The following is a 21,737-nucleotide window of genomic DNA, read 5'->3' on the forward strand; positions in this document are numbered from 1 at the left end:
TTAAGTACCGAAACGTGCAATGGTCAACCTTATTCCCGTGATCCATAAGCAAATCTAGTATATTTTCCTTGAGACACTTACCGGAGACTAGTAGAATCCATGCCAAGAGGAGTAGCAGCTGCTTTAAATATCAGCAAGGCGAACGTAATGTTTTGGTTGATCAGTGTATATGTAGAATGACTATCATGTTTTTTTTAGGCACTGGGAATCTATTTACCTGTACCAGTTTGAGCTTGATCCTGAGAACCTCTTCGCTCTGGTTGTCAATGTCTGCTTTGAGCCGAATGCTCTCCCCGCAACAGTAGGCTGACCTTTCCAAGGTACTCCGGACGCTGACAACACCTCTACGACAACATAAGCAGCAGGTGGCCCTTTGATCTGCACCCATCAATGGTTTCTGTAATAAATTGTGACGAATTTGAATTAATATTATATTATTGCTCTTTACAGTTCTTTATCAAGAAGACATCAGTTAGTACGACACACTTCGTACATGATTCATAAGAGACACAATATGTATGTATATGTGTCACTCACATCTTGTATATGTGTGTACCTAGAGTATGATGTGCACATGCACATTCATATTCTGTGTATTTATGATGTATATCTAGACTAATAAGATGGAACACTGTAACTTCTCTTAGCGTTAGAGTCTTAATACTAAACAAAAGCTGTATTTTGCCCGTTAAATATTTACTGAATTAACGGTATTCATTAAGCAGAAGAATTCGTTCAAATCTGTATCTGCTACTCCCATGCACTCACTTATCTACTCTGAGTTTTTATTTGAAATATAAGCAATTGAATCTACTCATATTGCAGCTCAAAGCATTTTCGTGAGGTACAGCCAAATTAAGTTTTCACAAGTTACAACCAAATAAAAATGTGTTTTTGTTTTGAATTTATTAATATCTTTAATTTACTCCAGCGTAAACTGTATTAATCGCCTATGGTGCCAGATTTCGTCCTATCTAAGCCTAACTGAACAGGTTTCAATTAGCCATTCAGGTTTTGTCAATATTCAACCAGTGCTGGTCGATGTATTCTAGTTTCGGATCTACTCTTATATATGTCCTAATATCACCAAATGTGGCGATATGTGTTCTGCGCTGTTTTTGGCTCGCTTGTGTGTTGTACAGCAACCCTGTTGGCGTTGAAAAATCTTTTGCTGAGTAGTTTAATTGCTCGATGGTTCGTTTCATGCGTGTTTTGAAATGGCCTATGTTGCAATGAGAGACGTGGTGGGAAGATTTCAGTCGCGTAGTTTAGATTGTGTGCAAAAGGAAATTTAGTATTAAAAGGTACGATGTTGGAGTTTTTAACGAGTCTGCTCTATATAATGCTCTGTGTCTGAGAAGACAGGGGGGAAAGATAAAGTGGTGGAAATTGATGAATCGAAGTTCGGCAAAAAGAAATATCATTGTGGCCGTCCTGTTGAGGCGCAGTGGGTATTTAGAAGTGTGGAAAGAGGATCTGCGAGATTATTTTTAGGTGCTGTGCATGATAGAAGTAGGGAAACGCTGATGCAGGGTATTAAAGAGTGGATTGAGCCTGGTACAACTATTTTTTAGGATAGATGGAAATCTTACAAGGATTTAGGAAAAGAAGGTTTTGAACATTTATTTGTGAACCATAGTATGAATTTCCTGGATAGTGTGCTGGCTGTCATATAATTAGGAAAGTGATTATGTGGCGGCATGTTAAAGGCGGTATGAAATTGGTATTTCTGCTGTTCGAAAAAGCATTCACTCATGGTAAGTGCATTTTATTTTATTTTTGTTCTTATTTTGTAGAATGTTATGTTCATTGTTTTTTACTTCCTTGTACGAAGTAAAAAGGAAGTATTGTAATCGCGAAAAGCTTCAGGCAGCATTTTTCAACGAAAACTTTGACCGCTTTCGAATGCAATTTAACGATGTCTTTGCGTAATATCTATACGTAAGGACAGAATAAAAGACTCTTTTCCTAAAAAAAAAAAAAAAAAAAAAAAAAAAACTGAAAAACTGCTATAAAATGAATTATGAAGAGAATTTTTTCGTGGCGTCTGTACGAACGTATGTACGTACGTGCGTGCTTACGTACGTATCTCGCATAACTCAAAAATGAGTAGCCTCAGAACGTTGAAATTTTGTATATAAGACAACCATAACATGTAGATGTGCACCTCGTATTTTGGTTTCAATCGGCCGCACCAAACGTATATAAATATATTTATATATATAGCCACTATGTTACCCGGCTCAGTGATCTCAGTTGCTTTACTCTTATATGTTTGTAAATTGTACATTTTTTGCTTTAAAAATGATTGAATTATGTTGTTTTTATCTTCCGGTTCAAGTTTTTATGCCTTTCGTAATTCTGGAAGCAATATTTGTACGATTATCAACAATTTAAAAGCTGTTTAAGTGCGGTTAAGTTTTAAATAACATGGCGGACATATTTGTTTACATTTGAAACAGCAGAATTGTAGATTTTTGCCAATCTAGAGACACTAAGCTTCGCAACACAAAAATAACGCCTTCATTTATTATTGCGAATTAAATCATGCTTAATCCTTTCTGGAATTTTTTTCCAGGAAATAAGTATTTAAGATTTACTTCGTAATTTTTAATACAGATATTTTGAGTTTTTATGTATTTTTGCCTTGTCGCGAAGTGAAAACTGAATTAATCGAATGAGAAATACTCAATCGTCTGAGAAAAACTGTTTCTTTTTCGTTTTGTTTGCTTAATTTCTTTTATACATCGTTCTAGCTTTGGTATAGTATTTGAATAGAACATGTGGCAACGATTAGATAATTCTATTCTTTAAATGATATAAATTTTTTGCATTATCAGTTATAATATGGACGAAATATAATACTGTTAAGTAAACCTAGCGGCAGAGTGTCGCTATGGTAAACAAAGTGAATTTTAAAGAATGCATTTATTCTATTGTGGTTTATGCGCTGTCGGCGAAGTAGGTTTAATTCAATCTAATAATTTAAATGAAATGCAAGAAAAAATGCATATAATTTAATATTCCATACAAGGAAGTCATGTGGTGTACACATCAGATTTTTTAGTATGAATTTCTGTCGTTATTGTTGTTTTTTTGAATTGTTTGAAATTTATTTTAGTTTATTTTGTTGATTCGTGCGTAATGCCTAGATTGTGCAATTCGTGGATGTTTTTTAAAGTTGAAACAGAATGCTGTGTACATGGTATTCTTTGAAATTTATTTTTGCTATGTTAATTTATTAAAGCGAGGTGTGCGTATTTCGTAGATTCGTTCGTTGCCTAGATTGTGCAATTCGTAGATGTTTTTTTAAGTTAAAACATATCGCTGTGTACATGGATTCTTGTCAAATATTTTTGGTTAAACGTTTCTGTGTTTATTACGTTTATTACGTTAAACGTTTATTACGTTTTTGCTATCTAAATTTTTTGTTTTTGTTTCGGAATTTTAGCTTAAATTGCGCGTTCAAAACGTGGTTTTCGCGTTTTTGGAGACATTTTAGGCTTAAAGTTCGAAATGTAAACAAAAAATTTAGATAGTAATATGGCAACGTGGAGTTTCTCGCCAAAAATATTTGTCGAGAAATTTGGCGACCTGAGGACGCAGATAAGAGTAGTTCCCTAGTTTCAAATCCGCATTTAATTTTCATTTATATACAAGTTAAAAGTAGTTTAAAAAAATTCCATAACAAAAATGAATAAATGAAAATATGAATAAGGGAGATTAAATAAAAAATTAATCGCAATATACATTAATAAAATTTGTTATTCTAGCATTGTTGCATGTTTCTCTCTGCAAAGCCGAGTCAATTGCTTCGTCCTCTATTTCACGATTAACTTCATCTTCAACCGCCTCGTAGATAATATCGTCGGTACTTATGTATTAGTGCAACCCCCTTAGTAGAACTCGCCAAAGTTTCAGAATATGCCAAACTCAAGCTACAATGCGCGAGCAACCATCTGGTAACAATTTTTCTGTCAAGCTACGTCGTTTTAACGCATGCGTTTTTTTTTTCTTCTATAATTTCCAACGGTTTTTATAGACAACTCGTGATATTTCTTATCTTAAATTCAAGATTAAATATTTGTTTATGAAATTTGCCAATAGAGGAGGAAACAGCAGTGAAAGGCATGCAGGAATACAGTATTTTGCTGCAAAATAGTTAAAGAACACAATTATAATGGATCTGTTGTTAATGCGATCGGTTATAAAATTTCTACAATATTAAAAGAAATAAAAAAGAAAAAGACTGAAGTAGGTTTATTTATTGAATTTTTTGATAAACACCTAATTAAAATGCAAAATATGTACCTAATAATATTTATGCATGTAATAAATGAATTTTTCTAATTAAATTGAATGATGATTTACGTCATCATTCTTTTTCATCTATAAAATACAGCCGAAGTGAATTAAAGTTGTTGCATGAACACTTAAATACCATATCACCTTCAGTTCTGTCCATAACATAGTTGATACAACATTTTAAAACAATCGGGAGATCGTTTTTGCCCTTTTTTTTTCGAATGGATGAGGATTTAGAGCTCCTCTTTAACTCATCTGATAGGTTTAATTTTTTCAGATGACCGAACGTTTTTTTTTTCAGATGATTCAAACGTTTGGCAATATTTAACTTGATTTATGGGACAATTTTAAATTCGGCTTATGTAAGAGTTTTCAGACTGGTCTGAAATTCTGTAGCTTTTGTTGGTTAGTCTTAGTTCTTGGTTTATAATCAAAGCAGCAAAATATTGCCTGTCGGGAATTAAATAAATTCAATTTATACACTAACCAAAAATAGCTTGTTAAGAGCACTAACAAAAATAGCAAACAGAACATATGAATCAGTGAAATGCTTCTTTGCTCAACAAGCTATTTTTGGTTAGTATAATTATTAGAGCTCAAATTTAATCTGACACTGATTCCAAGAACAAAGGTATTCCGAGCAAGAGTGGCACTTCTCCAGATTTCCTCTCACACCCTTAGGAGAATACATATTGTTACGAAATGTCCAGGCGGCGGTAAGATAGCTTCCCCGCAAAGCAGGTTTAAGGTTGCCAGAAAATGGCAAGGGAATGTAAGGCTACCATATTTGGCGAGGAATCGCCCATTTGGCGATATGCCATAGACGCTGGAAAACTTTCTGGAACGAACTCTTACTGTTTAAACCCAGAATGTTCTCGAACACAAGCCAAAAGCAATATAAACCCTGCTAGTACGCGGAGAGTCAGTCGGTGTCTCGTCTAGCGAGTCGATCGCGAGTCAGTGCGGAGTCCATCGATTTGATAGTCAGTCAGTGAGTGCCTAATCGAGTCAGCTAAGAGCAAGTGTCTCAAAGTCTAGTGCCGAGTTGATCGTCGAGTGCATCGAGAGAGTCTCTTAGTATATCGCGAATTAGTGCATCGTCGAGTTTCATCTTAGAGTGTGTTGAGCTCCGGGAACGACTAAACCGAGTCAGAAGCTGTACTCTAGTGTATCGTCGAGTGCATCTCGGGTTGTAGCGTGGAGAGTCTCGAGAGTACGTAGAAATCCGAGAACGACAGAGCAGAGTCGGGAGTTGTTTTCACCGTGATAGCCGAATAGCCTGAAAGCTGTGTCGCTGATTCTTTCAGCGTGTTTATAGTAGCTTTTTGATGACTGTAAACGTGATTTTTGGAGCTGTCTTGAATAATCCTGGCCAATAAAGTGTGTTTTGATACTTCGTCATTATTTACCCCAAATCTACGAACCCTTAACGTGAGGAGAAAAACGTAACAACTGGTGTCAGAAGTGGGATTTGAGGGTGAATGCCAGTGACACGAGCGATGGAAGAACAATTAAAACAGTTCGTGATTGCCTTTGCTGCATTCCGAGAAGAAATAAAAGCTGGACATGAAGAGATGACAGCTGAGATGAAAGCCGGACCGGAAGACATGAAGGGATGAGAAAAGGTGTGAGATCTACTCCAACGGATGAAAGTCGAGCTTATGGAAGAAACTGGAGCTATAAAAAAAAGATGTGGAAATGACAGAAGTGGCATCTGAAGAAACAAAGGATGAAGAAATGAAGCAAGTAGCTGGTGAAGTGTCTGAGAAAGATCAAGAAATAATGGATGAAACATTACAGAAAAACATTACAGAAACATTACAGAATTACAGAAAAAGAACGAAAACATGAAGAAATAAAAGACAGGAAAGAAGCTTTTGATTCTCAAGTGCCTGAAGGGAAAGTGGAAGAAAGTGAAAATGCGACTGACAAGTTCATCGAAACTAAAAAGTGAAATTACGAAGTCGCAGTTAGCAAGTATTGAACCATCTGAAAATGCGTGTGATGCAGAGATGGAAGAAGCTGATGTGCAGCTTACGCAGAGTGTTTGAGTGCTGCAAGAAAATTCATCCACTCCACAAACTGTATGTCTCCTAATACAGATTGTGCAGACACGGACTTGGTTTTGATTTTAAACCAGAATACTTGCATTTGTAAAAGATCGGGTTCTGTTCATGATTCTGATGCAGAATTTGAAGCTGGTTCCCAGGAAACGGGGAAAATGAGCATGTACCAGCTGCTGAAAATACAGAGGTGAACTGTATACATGATGCGAATAAACTACAGAGTGGTGAACGAACTGTTTCAGATATTCCTGTGGATGAAATGTCTGAAAGGACTGAATCTTCAGACTGTGATATGCAAAACAAAAATACATCTGAGTGAACAAGTATTTGACCCGGGTTATAACTTAATGAATAGCCTGAAACTGAAATTCATCATGAACTGTAATTTGTATAATTTAAAATTGTTATGTTGTTAATTTGTATGTACTTTATACTTGTACATAGTGTAAATATTTGTCATTTTAGTTATGTTATTTGTTTGTGTCGAATTATGCTTGTGATCAAGGATTGTACTGCCTGGGATGCGCAGTCCTTGGGAGGGGGCAGTGTTACGAAATGTTCAGGTGCAGTAAGATAGCTTCGCAGTAAAGCAGGTTTAAGGTTGCCAGAAAATAGCAAGAGAAAGCAGGGTTGCCATATTTGGCGACAAAACGCCCATTTGGCGACAAAATTGACGATATGCCATAGACGGATGGAGAACCTTCTGGAACGAATTCTTACTGTTTTAACCCAGAATGTTCTCGAACACAAGCCAAAAGATATATAAACCCTGCTAGTACGCGGAGAGTCAATCTCGTCTAGCGAGTCGATCGCGAGTCAGTGCGGAGTCCATCGAGTTGATAGTCAGTCAGTGAGTGCCTAATCGAGTCAGCTAAGAGCGAGTGTCTCGAAGTCTAGTGCCGAGTTGGTCGTCGAGTGTATCGAGAGAGTCTCTTAGTATATCGCGAGTTAGTGCATCGTCGAATTTCATCTTAGAGTGCGTTGAGCTCCGGGAACGACTAAACCGAATCGGGAGCTGTACTCTAGCGTATCGTCGAGTACATAGGGGGTTGTAGCGTGGAGAGTCACGAGAGTACGTAGAGTTCCGAGAACGACCGAGCAGAGTCGGGAGCTGTACTCTGATGCTTTGTCGTGAAGCTGTCGTCACTGTGACAACCGAATAGCCTGAAAGCTGTGTCGCTGATTGTTTCAGCGTGTTTATAGTAGTTCTTCGACGACTGTAAACGTGATGATTGGAGCTGTCTTGAATAATAGTGGCCAATCAAGTGTGTTTTGATACTTCATCAAGTGTCGTCGTGATTTACCTCAAATCCACGAACTCTTAAGGTGAGGAGAAAAACGCAACAATATTAATGCCTGTAAGTTGAATTTGACTAATTATTTAAATGAACGAGATTTAAAAAATTTCTTGCAGCACATAAAGTGCGTGCTTTATAGTTCAAACACCTAAGCAGCGACCATGAGCGAAAACACGCATGCGCAAATTGGACCGATCTATTCTCAAAATAGGGTGGATGGACATGGATAATGTCATAGGAATTTTTTCCGTTCTTATTTTATCTCTGTTTATTTCTACGTTCAAAGATCGCAGATTAGCATATATCGGTTTAGATCACTTAAAGGTAATTTTCTGCCTGTATATCTACGTTCAAAGATCGCAGATATACAGGCAGAAAATTACCTTTAAGTTATCTAAACCGATATATGCTGATCCTCATTTATAATTAGCTGTTTTATTACATTGTATTTAATTTGATGCATTTATTTATTTACTTATAAGTAAAAAAAAGCAAGTGTTTTCCAAATTACTTTTGCTATACATATATGTTATTTTATAAGAATCCTTCTTATAAAATAACATATATGTATAGCAAAACTAATAAAATTTTACTTATTAGCTATTTTATAAGTTAATAAGTAAAATTTTATTGTATTATAATCGTAATTATAATTATTCAATTACTGTATTTTATTGTACACTGACTACCAATAAGTATTTGGACACTTGTGATAGAAAAGAAAAACTAACTTTATTCAAAATCAATAGTTGTTAGAGCCTCCACGAGAGGTAATTACAGCGCGGACCCTCCGGGGCATACTTTCCACAAGTCTTTGTATGACTGCTAGTGGTATTTTTTTCCACTCAGCTTGGAGAAGACATAGAAGTTCCTTCACCGATTTTGCACGGGCAGTGCACTCCTGAATTCGGCGATGCAACTCGTCCCAGATGTTCTCGACCCTGGGCAGGCCAGTCCATTCGATGAACTTCATTGGCACCATACCAAGCCTTGGTTAACGTCGAAACATGACAGCTGGCATTGTCGTCCTGAAAATAACAGGGGTGCAACCCGTTAAACTGCCACAACGTAGGAAGCACATTGCCATGCAAAATAGTGCAGTAGGCATCGGAGTTGAGCTTACCATGAATGAGGACTAAGGGTCCCAGCCCATACCAGGAGAAACACCCCCAGACCATAATTCTTGCTCCGCCGAACTTGACTGTTGGCACAATGCATTCTGGCAGGAGACGTTCTCCATGTAGACGCCAAACCCAGACCCTGCCATCCGAACGGTAAAGGGTGAACCTTGATTCGTCACTCCAAAGAACCCGTTTGCACTGATCTACAGTCCAATTTCGATGTGCTTTGCACCACATTAACCGAGCAGCGCGGTTGGACTTTGTGATCAAAGGCTTATGGGCAGCAGCACGACCATGAAAACCAAGCAGATGTGCTTCCTTACGGATGGTATTCATTAAAACAATACTCCCGGATGCCTGTTGAAACTCCTCGCGGATGAGGGCCATCGGTTGGGTGCGGTTCTTCCGAATTTCTCTGGACAGCATTCGTCGGTCTCTATCTCCCAATTTCGTTGGTCTGCAGACTCGGGGCACATTCCGACAATCAATTCTCACCTTCCACTTCTTAATCACATAGGCCACTGTCGATTTTGCGTACTTCAGATCGCTAGATATGTCCCTTAAGGATCGGCCACATTTGTGATACCCGATAATTATACCTTTCTCGAAATCAGAGAGCTCCGAACTGCGAGGCATCTTGCATGCGACTAAAGCCGATGCTGTTTTTTACACGATATATACCGGCGGAGTCCGTGACGTACGTTAGGACCGCAGATATCGTCATTTGCATAGGTGTCCAAATACGTATTGGTAGTCAGTGTATAAATTTCATTGTTATATTAATTTTTCAATGAATTCTAATAATTTAATTATCATTATAATGATTTATAATATTTAACGACCATAAATAATTATTATAATTATAATTGATAAGTTAGCTGAGTTCTCCCTTCTCATCTACCATGGAACAAAATGTAATCACATTATGTTGCAGTTTCTTATCACCATTGTGAAACGTCTTGTTTTCACCGAGTGAATTTATTTTAACGATAAAAATAAGCTATTTCTAACATTTACACAAAAGACCGCAATATTAGCAAATGTCCCGTTGGCAAAATCAATTACGGTCTAGGTAAATCCCGCTCAAATGTGGTGGAAACCTATTGACCGGTTTCCTTTTTTTACTACAAAAAGGATACTTTCTCTGAAGAATATAGTTCCATGATTGTTAGTGAACTTACTTTTAAAAGTAAGCGATGAAATATGCATTGTTTCTATAAAATTCATAAGTTATGAAAAAAAAGTTGGAGCTTTCTTTCAGGGCTGTAAACTAATGCAAATCGTAGCATTTATTTCTGCTATATAAGCCCAAAGGCGGGAAATACAATGAAGACAGTATCACTCAATGACAAAGGGACTTTCCCTCACTCGGTCGTATAAATTCCTTGTCTTTGGCGAAGAGAGTCTTTTCACGTAACCTGTCATCTCGCGGCACGTAACTAACGTGGACGATTCTATGTGTTTTCGCAGAATGCCAAAACACATAGAAAGAACATTCCAAATCACATAGAATGAATGCCAAAACACATAGAAATTTATAACACACTTTTGGACGATTCTATGTGTTTTGGCAGAATGCCAGCCAAGGTTGCGTTTGAGATGGTCGAACTATAATTTATTTTAAGTTCGAACAAAGCGAAAAGTAATGAGGAAGCAGTTTTCAGTATGAATAACAGATGATATTTTTAATAAAGAAAGTAGTGAATTGCAAAAGGATTTACGAGACAAGTTTACAAATAAATTCCAAGTACGTCAGAAAAATATATGTATACTTAAAATACATTATATCATAATTATTACTCAAACAGCCCCAAAGAAGGATTCAAAAATGTAGTCTCTTGCAGCTAAGAAATAAACTGTCTGTCTTCGTCTGAAAGAGGGAAAAGGAAAAAAAAAAAAAAAAAAAAAAAAAAAAAAAAAAAAAAAGAAATTTTATTGTTTACTTTGAAATTGCGTCTGCAGCTAACAAATCTAATATTCAGATGGCTTCCTAAAAGATTAAATTTATAGACTGGCCTGTGATGAAATGGAGATGATTTTTCAAAGCTGGAAGACGGGAACTGAAGTGAAGTAAAACGGGGGAAAGTACTGGCATCATAAAAGTCTTTCGAAGCACGTCCGCGTATATGTGCTGAGTTATAAAAGTTTTTCGGCCAGATTTTCTCTCTCCAGGTACTCCGGCTTTTATTTCTACTTCCATTTAAAGATTCTGTGAAGCATAGCCCCAAAGAAACTGCATTTGCATTGTTTGGCCAGAAATGAAGTGAACTGAATAAAGTTTTGAAATGCTCAATGAAATTTGCCTAATAGTTTCTATGAAATAGTACATTCAAGTATTTTTATTATGTCCATTTATACTTTTTCTTTCCTAAGGTACTTGTTCTTTGTTACTTAAAATACTGAAAGAGCAAATGAAATAAAAGGCAATCAGCCAAATGAAAGTACTAGAAGAAAAGATACTGGAAGTTTTGAAATGAATTTTTCAATCAACATTCGAAGAATGCTTTTATAGTAGTGTTTCTCTTTTTCTTTCTTTTTTTCCTATTACTGTTTTATGCAGCATACAATCTGAGAAAGAATAAAATATTTTTATTTAAATAAAAGAACTTAAAACTATAGAATATCGTAATTGCCGCTCCATATGATCATGAACATACGCTTGTAGAATTAGAAATGTATTTGAATAATCAAATAATAATGTTTTCTAGGTATAGGTTTCCAAGTCCACAAAAAGCCTGATTTAGGAAATAATTTTTGGTACTTACGTATTAATGCAACCACCTTACGAGAAATCGTTAAATTTTCTGAATGTGCCAAACTCTCACTACTATGCGCATAACCATTCTTCTAGCAACCACATTCTCATAGTTAAGCAATGCTGTCATTTTCGTATGCGATTTTTTTTTTGTTGTATTCCAGGATAACGATTTTTTGAAACAAATAATGATATTTTTAGCCTTAAGTTTAGTTTTAAAATATTAGCTTATAGAATTTATTAGCAATGAAAGAGACTGCGGTAAAATCTCTGCAGGAATACATAATTTTGCATTTAACTTTGTTGTTTGCTGAAAAGTTTCCTTCAGAAACTTCAGCAAACAACAACAACGAGGAAATGCGTTTTTTTAGATAGCCGCTACAGCCGAGGTTTGCAAAAAGCCGAGACTCCGCAATTCTCTAATTTTTTCAAAGCGAAAACAGATCGCTGTGTACTTCGGGAGAATAGCGAAAAAAAAAGAAAGATTTGAAGAAAAATGAAAGTGTTTTATTTTTTAAATGTATCACTTAATCCTTATTTACTAATTCAAATTTACATTTTGTATTGCTAAAGTAAGTTTTCTTTTCATTTGCTGATAATATTTCTCGACTTATGATAAACATCGATAGTCTGGGAATCTTCCTAAAAATTATGCGCGAAAATCATACACTTACAGCCGATAAATAACTTCTATATTTTCATTGGTAAAAAATCGCCAAATTATACCAAGGTGGTTGCTTTAATATGTAAGTACGGTTATTTGAATGCAGAACTGAAAGTGAATGAAATGGAGCCTGATTTTCTCGAAGTACGAAAATCCTCTTGCCGAAACATAACAGCATGCCAAAAAACTCGTACTCTTGCAGAATTAAACATATTCAGAGATTTCTTTCAAAGAAGTCCAATATAAAATTTTCTTGCAAGATTAACTGAATTAATAAAACTCAAGATATTAGAAAATATTTTAAATTTCACACAATTTGAGGATATTTAGATAATCATATACAAAAGTGAAATAAATGCGTCCAGCTACTGCTTTTCATAACTACTCTTTTGATGCCCCTCCTCTTCCCGAAAAAAGGTTTGATGCAATGCTAGAACCTTAACAACCAATAGTAGATTCACTTTACGCTTTTGGATGTAAAATTTGTTCTTTTCACAGAGTTCTTTGAAAGATTTCTACATACGATAGCGATTTGATATTTCTCATCCAAAAAACAGGAAATAAGCACGTGAAATCATTCAGACATTTAACAACTGAAAGCCCACCAGTAATCAAAGGATAAGTAAATAGCTGAACAGTATTATACCTCGATTCCGGTTCAAACCCCAGCAACTGAACTAGTTGCATGGCAATTTACGTAGTCATTCCCATCTGTAATGTGAATACAAAGCGGTTTAGCTTCCAATTGCTACATGAAGGCATCCTCCTCTTAGAGAGAAAACAGTAATGTTATTTGTTGAATTATTATGAATTTTATTTTCTGTACAACTAATCCAGAATAAAGGTGAAAGTGACCTTGCTGGCGAAGCCAGCGAATCTTCCTCGGAGGACAATGTCGGGGCGAGTTGTACCGTAATATTTAATTTAGGCTTTAGTTTCCAGTCATCTTTTTGCATTCAATTTATTTTCAGTTACCGATTTGCCAGTTTTGGAGTGTCTGTCTCTCTATTGCTTAGATTGGTCAGCTTTACCAAATTCAAATAATTCATTCCCACTAACATCAGGGCATAAGGTAACAAAATCTAAGCAAGATAACTGAAAAAGTTAAAATGAGTTATAAAAAAATATGATGAAACGTGGCTTGTTGGTAAAGTGAGAAAATTCTATATAATGTGGCATAGATGTAAATTGTCTGTTCCCACATAGGAGGTAATGATGGACGCCTATTAGGTACCTCGACAATAAAATGGCCACTAGTTCCAGCCTTAGGACTGGACAATACTGGAAAGGCAAGTGCCAGCCGTTTTATTAAAAAAGTATTACACTGTTGGGGTTGAGTGACAGCAACCAAATTATAGATTACTTAAGACAAACTACTTCAAAGGCTATCTGCTTAAACGGAGGAATGTCTTCGAGGAAAGCTTCAAAGAACACTGAATCGTTTTCACGTTACACAGGGAAAAAGCACGCAAATTTTCCAGCAACTACTATTGCCGAGATTTGAAACTACTTTGATACTTTTGCAACATACTGGCCCACAGCAGATTTCCTTTCCTGCTCTTACCAGTTTCTTAATGAGTGCCAAATGAGCCTGGCGGAGGTGAAAAACATCAGCGACGTTTTCTCCAGGAGAGGCAGAAACAGATGGAACAAAGAGTGTGAAGCACCTTGAAAGAAAGATGCCTGACTGTCTATATGTTGAAATACTGGCTGAATTCCTAGAATAAGTAGAAAATGAGGAAATGAAATCAGCGATTGAGGGAAGTCATTTCGTGAGGTTCCGCTTTCTGATTGGTTGGCCTGGTCACGAAGGTCATAATGCAAAACATGTGCAGCGAACGGTCTGATTTTCTTGTTCTCTTGTAAAATTTCGTAGGCTAGAACATTCGCAAAATTTGTAGGGTTTTTTACTACTCATGGTTCTATTGTAAACCTTTTCATTTAGTCTTTTTATGAGATCTTGTATTGTTTCTATTATAAGGTCCGAGTGAAGACTTCGATTCCTGACGAAGTAGGGAGCATTGTTGATGAAATATAAAACCTTGTTCTGAAGAGTCTGAAGTCGTTTAATTTCGTTTTTACTGGCGTTCGCCCATGCGAGTAATAATCGGCCGGATGATGGAAGTATACAGTCTCTTTCTCAAATTCAGATAAAGATATTCACTTTTTAATAGTGGAAAGAGCCTGAATATAATGCCATAAGCTTTGCCACACTATATATATGGTCAGATCAGGTGAAAATTCTGTTGAAGGTAATACCCAGATAGTTAGCAGAATTCACCCTCGGGACATAGGCTCCGAAAAGCTTAACTTCTGACGTGATAGTGTCCCTTTTCTTATATTTCCTTGTTAGTAGTATTTTTGATTTTTTTCTGGTTGAATGCACGTCTTCCACCTGCTGCACCATCTCTCGATTTCTGGGATTTTCTCCTGCATTTTTGCTAAAACATGGTTTGGTCTTCTCGATTTGACGACTAGAGCCGTATCGTCGGCGTAGCAGGCCAGAAGGATATTAGCATCTTCACTAAAATCAGGAAAGTCACTTGTGTAATAAAATAAAAAAAGGGTCTTAAATTTAAAACTACTAATAGTCGAGCTACCAGTGTACAGCGGATTTTATCTACCCGGCCACTGGTGAGCATGACAACCGTTGTAGATTTTAGGACAAAGCTCTGAGCATATATATACACTGTGAGACTGTGTATCTCAGACTTCACAATACTGGACTATAGTACCAGGATATAATACATTTTAGCACATGAATTTTAAAAAAAAAGTTTCAGTAGAAATTGATTATTCTACTAAAGCTTGCATACAGTTTTCTAAAAGATCTTTCTAAAACATCTTACAATTAAAGGATTTAAATCTTGTTGAAAATCAGAAATTATTCATATTTAAAGTCGGTAACAGAAAATGTAATAGAAAATAATTTGAATGCTTTATTAGGTTCAACAGAAGTTTAATTGTTAATGTTTTATTGTTGCTTTATTAAAAATTTTAATGTTTAAAATTTCTAATTACTAAATATACTAAAACACTAAAAATTTATGAAAAATCTTAGATATAATACGAAAGTACTAATAGCGAGCATCATGAACATGCTAATAGTGTAGGAGCATTGTTTACTGATATCTGACTATATCAGTATTTATAGATATCTCACTTGGTTTCGAATCATGACAGTAATTTGTATGATTGTTAAAACTTATAGGGATTATTAAACGATTATTAAAACTGTTATCTGAACAGTATTAAAACTGAAATTGACAAAATAGAATCAGAATTTTCTCATAATCCAAGTAGCAGCATTTCTTTGAAACCTGTAATATTAATCCGAACACCATTTAATAGGAACAATTATAGCAACACGGCATGCATTTCACTAATAAATATAATGAAATTTCTCATGGTGACCACCATTAGAAAAAAAGAGAAAATAGTTCTGAGAATGTGAATAAAGACTGGTACTGAACATCGCTGATATATAGGTTATATAAGGCGACCATTTTCATTGAAGCCTGAAACCGTTTGGGGTCTCTTTGGAGAGTTTCTCTGAGTAAGAGGGCGATTTCAATAAGTGAAATAATGTAGTTTTCTTAAGTAAGTAACTGATTAAGAACCATTAAGGTATTTTCTCCCTTCTTTCATCATGACTTTGTGGTGTAACGGTTTACTTGGCGCGTATGCAAGTGGGGGTATTGCTCATTTTCCTTTCTCCAGCTTTAAAAAATATTTATAAATGTACAGTGACGCCCAAACTAAAAAAGGTGGTGGATGATGATTCTTCACTACCAGGATTTGGCGATCATAATTATACGAGAAAAGTAATAATGCTTACAATTTAAGAGAAAAATGTGAAGAGACAGTATGTTCAAAAAAGAATGTCAGAACCAGATAAGAATACTGATAATGGATAAAAATTAAGTAAAATGGCTTTGAAGAAAATAATTAAGAAATGAACAAAAGGATTAATGATTCTTAGAACTTAAGATAGACGGATATCCAGAAAAGTTAAAATATGAAAGAGGACGCTATTAATTATATTTCAAATTATTAATATTCAGTATATAGAGTATTATTAATATGCAGTGTATTCAGTGTATATATTAGGTTTTTTTCCTATGAGTAATCAGCTATAGCGTCCCCGGGATTCAAGCCACGAATCACCCAAATGCTATCTACATGTGTTATCACTTGTATCACGAAAGCCCAAGCGGAGAAATGCGATAATTCCTTGTCTTCTCCCTTACTTAAAAGGTGTTTGGGAAGAGCAAAGATACCTAGTAGATAAAAACCAGGTGATGACGAATTGTCACCCAACATATTTTATCTGTGGCACAATTTTAGAAACAATTACAAGTTTTGAAGCTGGCTAACATGGGAAATGAGTTATGCCCTTACCCGGATCCAAACGATAGATCTTCTAATATTAACTGCATGCGTTAACTACTTATAATGCAAAAGCACGCATGAGGAAATTCGATAATTTTTTGCAAATGTTATTAAACATTTTAAGAGTGAATCCAGAAAACAATGAGATCTCGAAGAAAATAATTTACTAGCCTTTTATTAGAATTTCTTCTTTACGACACTTAATTGTATTTTTTAATATTCTCAAGTTTTATCTTTTAAAGTGAGATTTTATTTTAAAGAGAGAAAATAATATTCGTTTCTGAATCTGTGAGTGAGGGAACGATTAACGCTATTATTGCAACAATCTGCTTGATGATGGTTACACTTTGCGAAGACAAACATTATTATTAATTAGCACTGTTTACTACTTGAATGTTATAAATTAGATCCATTCCCATGAAAGAAGCAGCGTACGGAAGATATATGAAAGTCATTTTATTTACACGAAAGTGTACTACCAAAACTAATTTTTTGAATAATAACACTTTTGTTACGAATAATCAACGCGTAATGATTTTATCTACACCTTGTTCGAAGAATTACAATGCAACTTTCGATGGCCATTCTCGGATCCCAGTCTTGTCTTCCTCATCACAATGCTGTTACCTCTTCGAAGTTCTTCTTTCATAAGCTCGGACACAAAGAAATCTCATGGTTCAATATCTGAAATATAGCAGGAAGGTTGTGCTGCCCGCAGGAATTTTGGTGAAGTTTCTTCGTAATGCTCGTCGAATGTGGCTTCGGATTATCACAAAAGAGCACAATGCCTTTTTCTCAGTTTCCATGGGCATCGAATTTCAACCGATTTTCTCAGTCTCTTCAGAGTTTGTCGCTCCAGAATATCACGGCAATCGCAGGTTACTTAGATATGAATTTCTCAGAGAAAAAAATGTGTCAGTATCACTCTTCCAGCAAATAGAACCTTTCACTACTTTTTTGGAGATTGGGATTCGGAATGTTTCCATTCCAGTTACCATTTTTTTCCTGCGAGAAATGATAGATCCAACACTCGTCTTCGTTCACCATTGTTTCAAAGTTATCAATAAATTCTTTCACATAAATAACCAAAAAAGGAGAGCTGTTTGAAAACGTTTTCTTTGTATTGGTATGTTAGAAGGCGAAGCAGCCATTGACTCGCTTGGTAACATTAGCCTGTACTTTTTAAAGGAATTACGGACATGCTTTGGGAAACTCCACAACCTACGACGGTGTGATATACACTTCAATGCAAAATATCTACTTCAGCCCCAATTACTTCACTTTATTCAGCTGTTTTTGTGAATAAGTTCTTTAATACCTTCTACACTGTCTCTCGTCTTCTAAGTTGATAGCTTTCTTTGCCAGTAGTTATCCTCAATATAACTACAGCCATTGTCGAATATCACATACTGTTCGGCGATCGCTCAGAGCAAATCTGCTTAATTAACGTATCCCTTCATCATGGATATCAGGAATTACATCTTCTCAGCCACACAAAACAAGTCATTATCCGCACTCACCTCATACAATAACCTAAACTCTCTTGTGAATAACGTGGTATCGGATTAATGAGCTAAGAACAAAATACTGATACTTCGAGTGGCAGTTTTCCCTTGATGAAGACAATTACGAAATAAATCGTTTAGTTACTTAAAACTGATAAACAGAATGGAATCAGGATCTGAAAGAGGTTAAAAGCTACCCTTGAACGTTCAAATTTATAGAAAAACAGATAAAAATAAATAAAATTTTCCGAAACATTTTTTTAGACAAACAACTTTAGAAAATTGACATATGTGTTACAGATGACTGCTAAACGATGTAATGAATTTATAAAATTCATTTAATATGATTTTAATTTAAGTGTACTAATATACATCTGGCCATAAATATTTACTTTGGTGAGGTTAAAGCTGACTGCATATAAAGACACTTGGTTAACCTTTCTACACAGCAGATGATTTTGCTCTCTTTTTACTTCCTTGTACATCAAGTCATCAAGTCAAAAGGATAATGTGTGTATTTAATTATGGCAAAGCACACTAGAGCTATCTGCCTAAGGGGAGGGATGCCTTCGTGGAGGACTTTCTAAGGGAAACTGGCTCGTATACACGTTACATATGGGGAAAACCACAAAAACGCCGATGCAGGCATCCCGTTCGCGGGATTCGAACCTCGGACCGAACTACCAGTGTTCAGCGACTTTACCGCTCGGCCGCTGGTGGGCCGAAGTCAAAAGGAAGTATTGTAATCACGAAAAAGTTTCAGACATCATATTTCAATGAAAATATCCATTTTCACCGCTACCGAATGTAATTTAACGATGTTTTTGCTTGACATCTGTACGTAAGAACAGAATAAAGGACTCTTTTCCCCCAACAAAAATTATAAAACTGATTTAAAATGAATTCTGAAGAGAATTTTTCGTGGCGTCTGTGCGTACGTACGTACGTATATCGCATAACTCAAAAACAAGTAGCCTCAGAACGTTGAAATTTTGTATATAGAACTGCTATAACATGTAGATGTGCACCTAGTATTTTGGTTGCAATCGGCTGCATCAAAAGTATATAAATACAAGTATATATATATATCCATTCTGTTACTCGGCTCAGTAATTTCAGCTTCTTTATTCTTATTTGTTTGTAAATTGTGCATTTTTTGCTTTAAAAATGATTGAATTATGTTGTTCCTATCTTCCGATTAAGGTTTTTTTCCTTTTGCACGCAATATTTCTAGAATTATCAACAATTTAAAAGTTATGAAAGTGCGGCTAAGCCTAATTATTTTTGCTATGGCTGCCATGTTTGTTAACATTTGAAACTTGGCAAAATAGTGAATTTGTTCGCAATCTAGAGAAGCTAAGATTCGCAATAACAAAGATAACGCCTTCTTTTATTATTGCGAATTAAATCATGCTTAATCCATTCTGAAATTTATTCGAGGAAATAAGTGTTTAAGATTTACTTCGTAATTTTAATATAGATATTTTGAGTTTTTATGTATTTTTGCCTTGTCGCAAATTGAGAACTGAATTAATTGAATGAGAAATACTAAATCGTCAATGAAAAACTGTTTCTTTCTTTCTTTTTTTTTTCTTTTCTTTTTCTTTGTCTGTTTAATTTCTTTTATACACTGTTTTAGGTTTATTTATAGTATTTGAATAGAGCATGTGGCAACAATTATATAGTTCTTGAAATGATATAAATTTTGTGCATTCTGAGTTATAATATGAACGAAATATAATACTGTTAAGTGAACCTAGCGCCAGAGTGTCGCTATGGTAAACAGATAGAGTGAATTTTAAAGAGTGCATTTATTCTATTGTGGTTTATGCGCTATCGACGAAGTAGATTTGATTCAATCTAAATAAGTTTAAATGAAATGAAAGAAAAAATGCGTATAATTTAATATTCCGTGCAAGGAAGTCATGTGGCGTGCACATCAGATTTTTTACCTTAGTTACCAAAAGCACAAATTAAAGTAACTAACCAAACAGTAAAAGCAACTAAAATTTTATCGGGTTTTTAACAAAAGTTTCTGGTCACCGCAAATATCGTCAGCGCAAACAGTTCGCGTTGGCGTCTTTAATCAATTTTTTTTCAAATGATTTTTGGCATTTGAAAGAAATAGACTTGCTTTAGAACATTGTGTTGTGAAATTAGTCAATAAATATTGTTATCATTAAGTACAAGATGTATGGAACTATTACGCTACCAGACCAAACCATGTGTATAACTTTAGGTCCCAATGCTGTCATATGATACCGAAAGTCTAAAAACAAGGACCATGTCATTCAGGGAGCAGAGCGCTCTGGCCACCCTAAAAATATTGATGAGGCCCAATTTGTAGAAGAAAGTCAGTATGCAATCACTCGAGAACTTGCTAAGGAGTTAGATATTAGTGCCATGCCCATTAGTCACGCTATGCATCGCATAAACGTGAAGTGAAATTTCAATCTCTGGGTGCTGCATGAGCTGACTCAAGCAGATAAGGACAGACATGTTTCGGCCTGCACTAATCTGCTCTATAAACAAGGACGTCATTCAGGGAGCAGAGCGCTCTGGCCGCCCTACAGATATTGATGCGGCCCGACTTGTAGAAGAAAATCAGTATGCAATCACTCGAGAACTTGCTAAAGAGTTAGACATTAGTGCCATGCCCATTAGTCACGCTATGCATCCCATAAACTTGATGTGAAATTTCAATCCGCATGAGTTGACTCAAGCAGATAAAGACAGATATATTTGGTCCTGCACTAAACTGCTCTATCAATGCAGGGACAAAATTCTGGACCGGATCGACACTTGTGATGAAAAGGGGATTTACTTCAAAAAGGTCGAAAAGGGGATTGTTCTGTGTCCGGCGAGCAAGTCAGCGGCGTCGCAAAGCGCATTCGATTAACAAAAAGGTCATGCTTTGTATTTGGTGGAATAGATCCACAAATGGTATCTGGAAAAAGGTAGGATTCTCGACAATAAAGTGAGCTGCTAGTCCGTGTTGTTGCTGCTATCAAGGAAAAACGTCGAACTAAGTTCCGGCGCAAAAAGGTAATATTAAATCAAGATAATGTGCCACATGTGTCTGCATCATTCACTGGCTGGACTCTGTACAGAATCGAATGGGTTTTTTTTTTGCCACACCCATCATATAGCCCCAACATCGCTACCTCGGACATCTACCTTTTTTTCACACCTGACGCTACATCTTGCTGGTGTATCTTTCATTTTGCATAGGACGTTCGAAATGAGGATGATCAGTTTTTAGACCGAAGCCAAGTTTCTGGGCCGAAAGCTTTAAAAAACTCCCTAAACATTGGCAGAAAATCAGAGATTTGTGTCGTGATTACTATCCGCAATAAAGGTACTGCTTTCACGTTTTCTTTTTCTGACTTTATTAAGAACGTTCGTTGGTGGAAAACGTTCGTTACAAGCAGGTGTTAGCATACCGAGCTGGAAGCTTTAAAACTAAAGCATTAACAAAAACTTAGGAGCTGTTTTTTTGCGAACTTAGAATGCAACAATACTTTAAGTAACGTTTACAAAGCAAATATATTAGACAGCTAGTATGAGATTTAAGGACTATTGGCTGAAGATGCCAATGCTGTCTTTCTAACTCGAATTTTCGCTCGCTCTT

The 21,737-nt window shown here is 35.8% G+C and overlaps 1 protein-coding gene across 3 annotated transcripts in view; it reads right to left on the minus strand.

The window, feature by feature from the left end:
- The window catches only part of LOC118183879 (arrestin domain-containing protein 2-like), a 390,857-nt gene that overhangs the window by 19,646 nt on the left and 349,474 nt on the right, over positions 1-21,737 (minus strand). For all 3 annotated transcript variants that reach the window (XM_085811621.1, XM_085811622.1, XM_085811623.1), the window contains one exon: positions 218-397. In XM_085811621.1, coding sequence (XP_085667747.1) covers positions 218-397 — 180 coding nt within the window. The remainder of the gene's footprint in view (positions 1-217; positions 398-21,737) is intronic.

The sequence above is a fragment of the Stegodyphus dumicola genome, chromosome 2 (genome assembly GCF_044657685.1).
Source record: "Stegodyphus dumicola isolate Sdum_Otavi_A_Nest chromosome 2, ASM4465768v1".
Taxonomy (NCBI): domain Eukaryota; kingdom Metazoa; phylum Arthropoda; class Arachnida; order Araneae; family Eresidae; genus Stegodyphus; species Stegodyphus dumicola.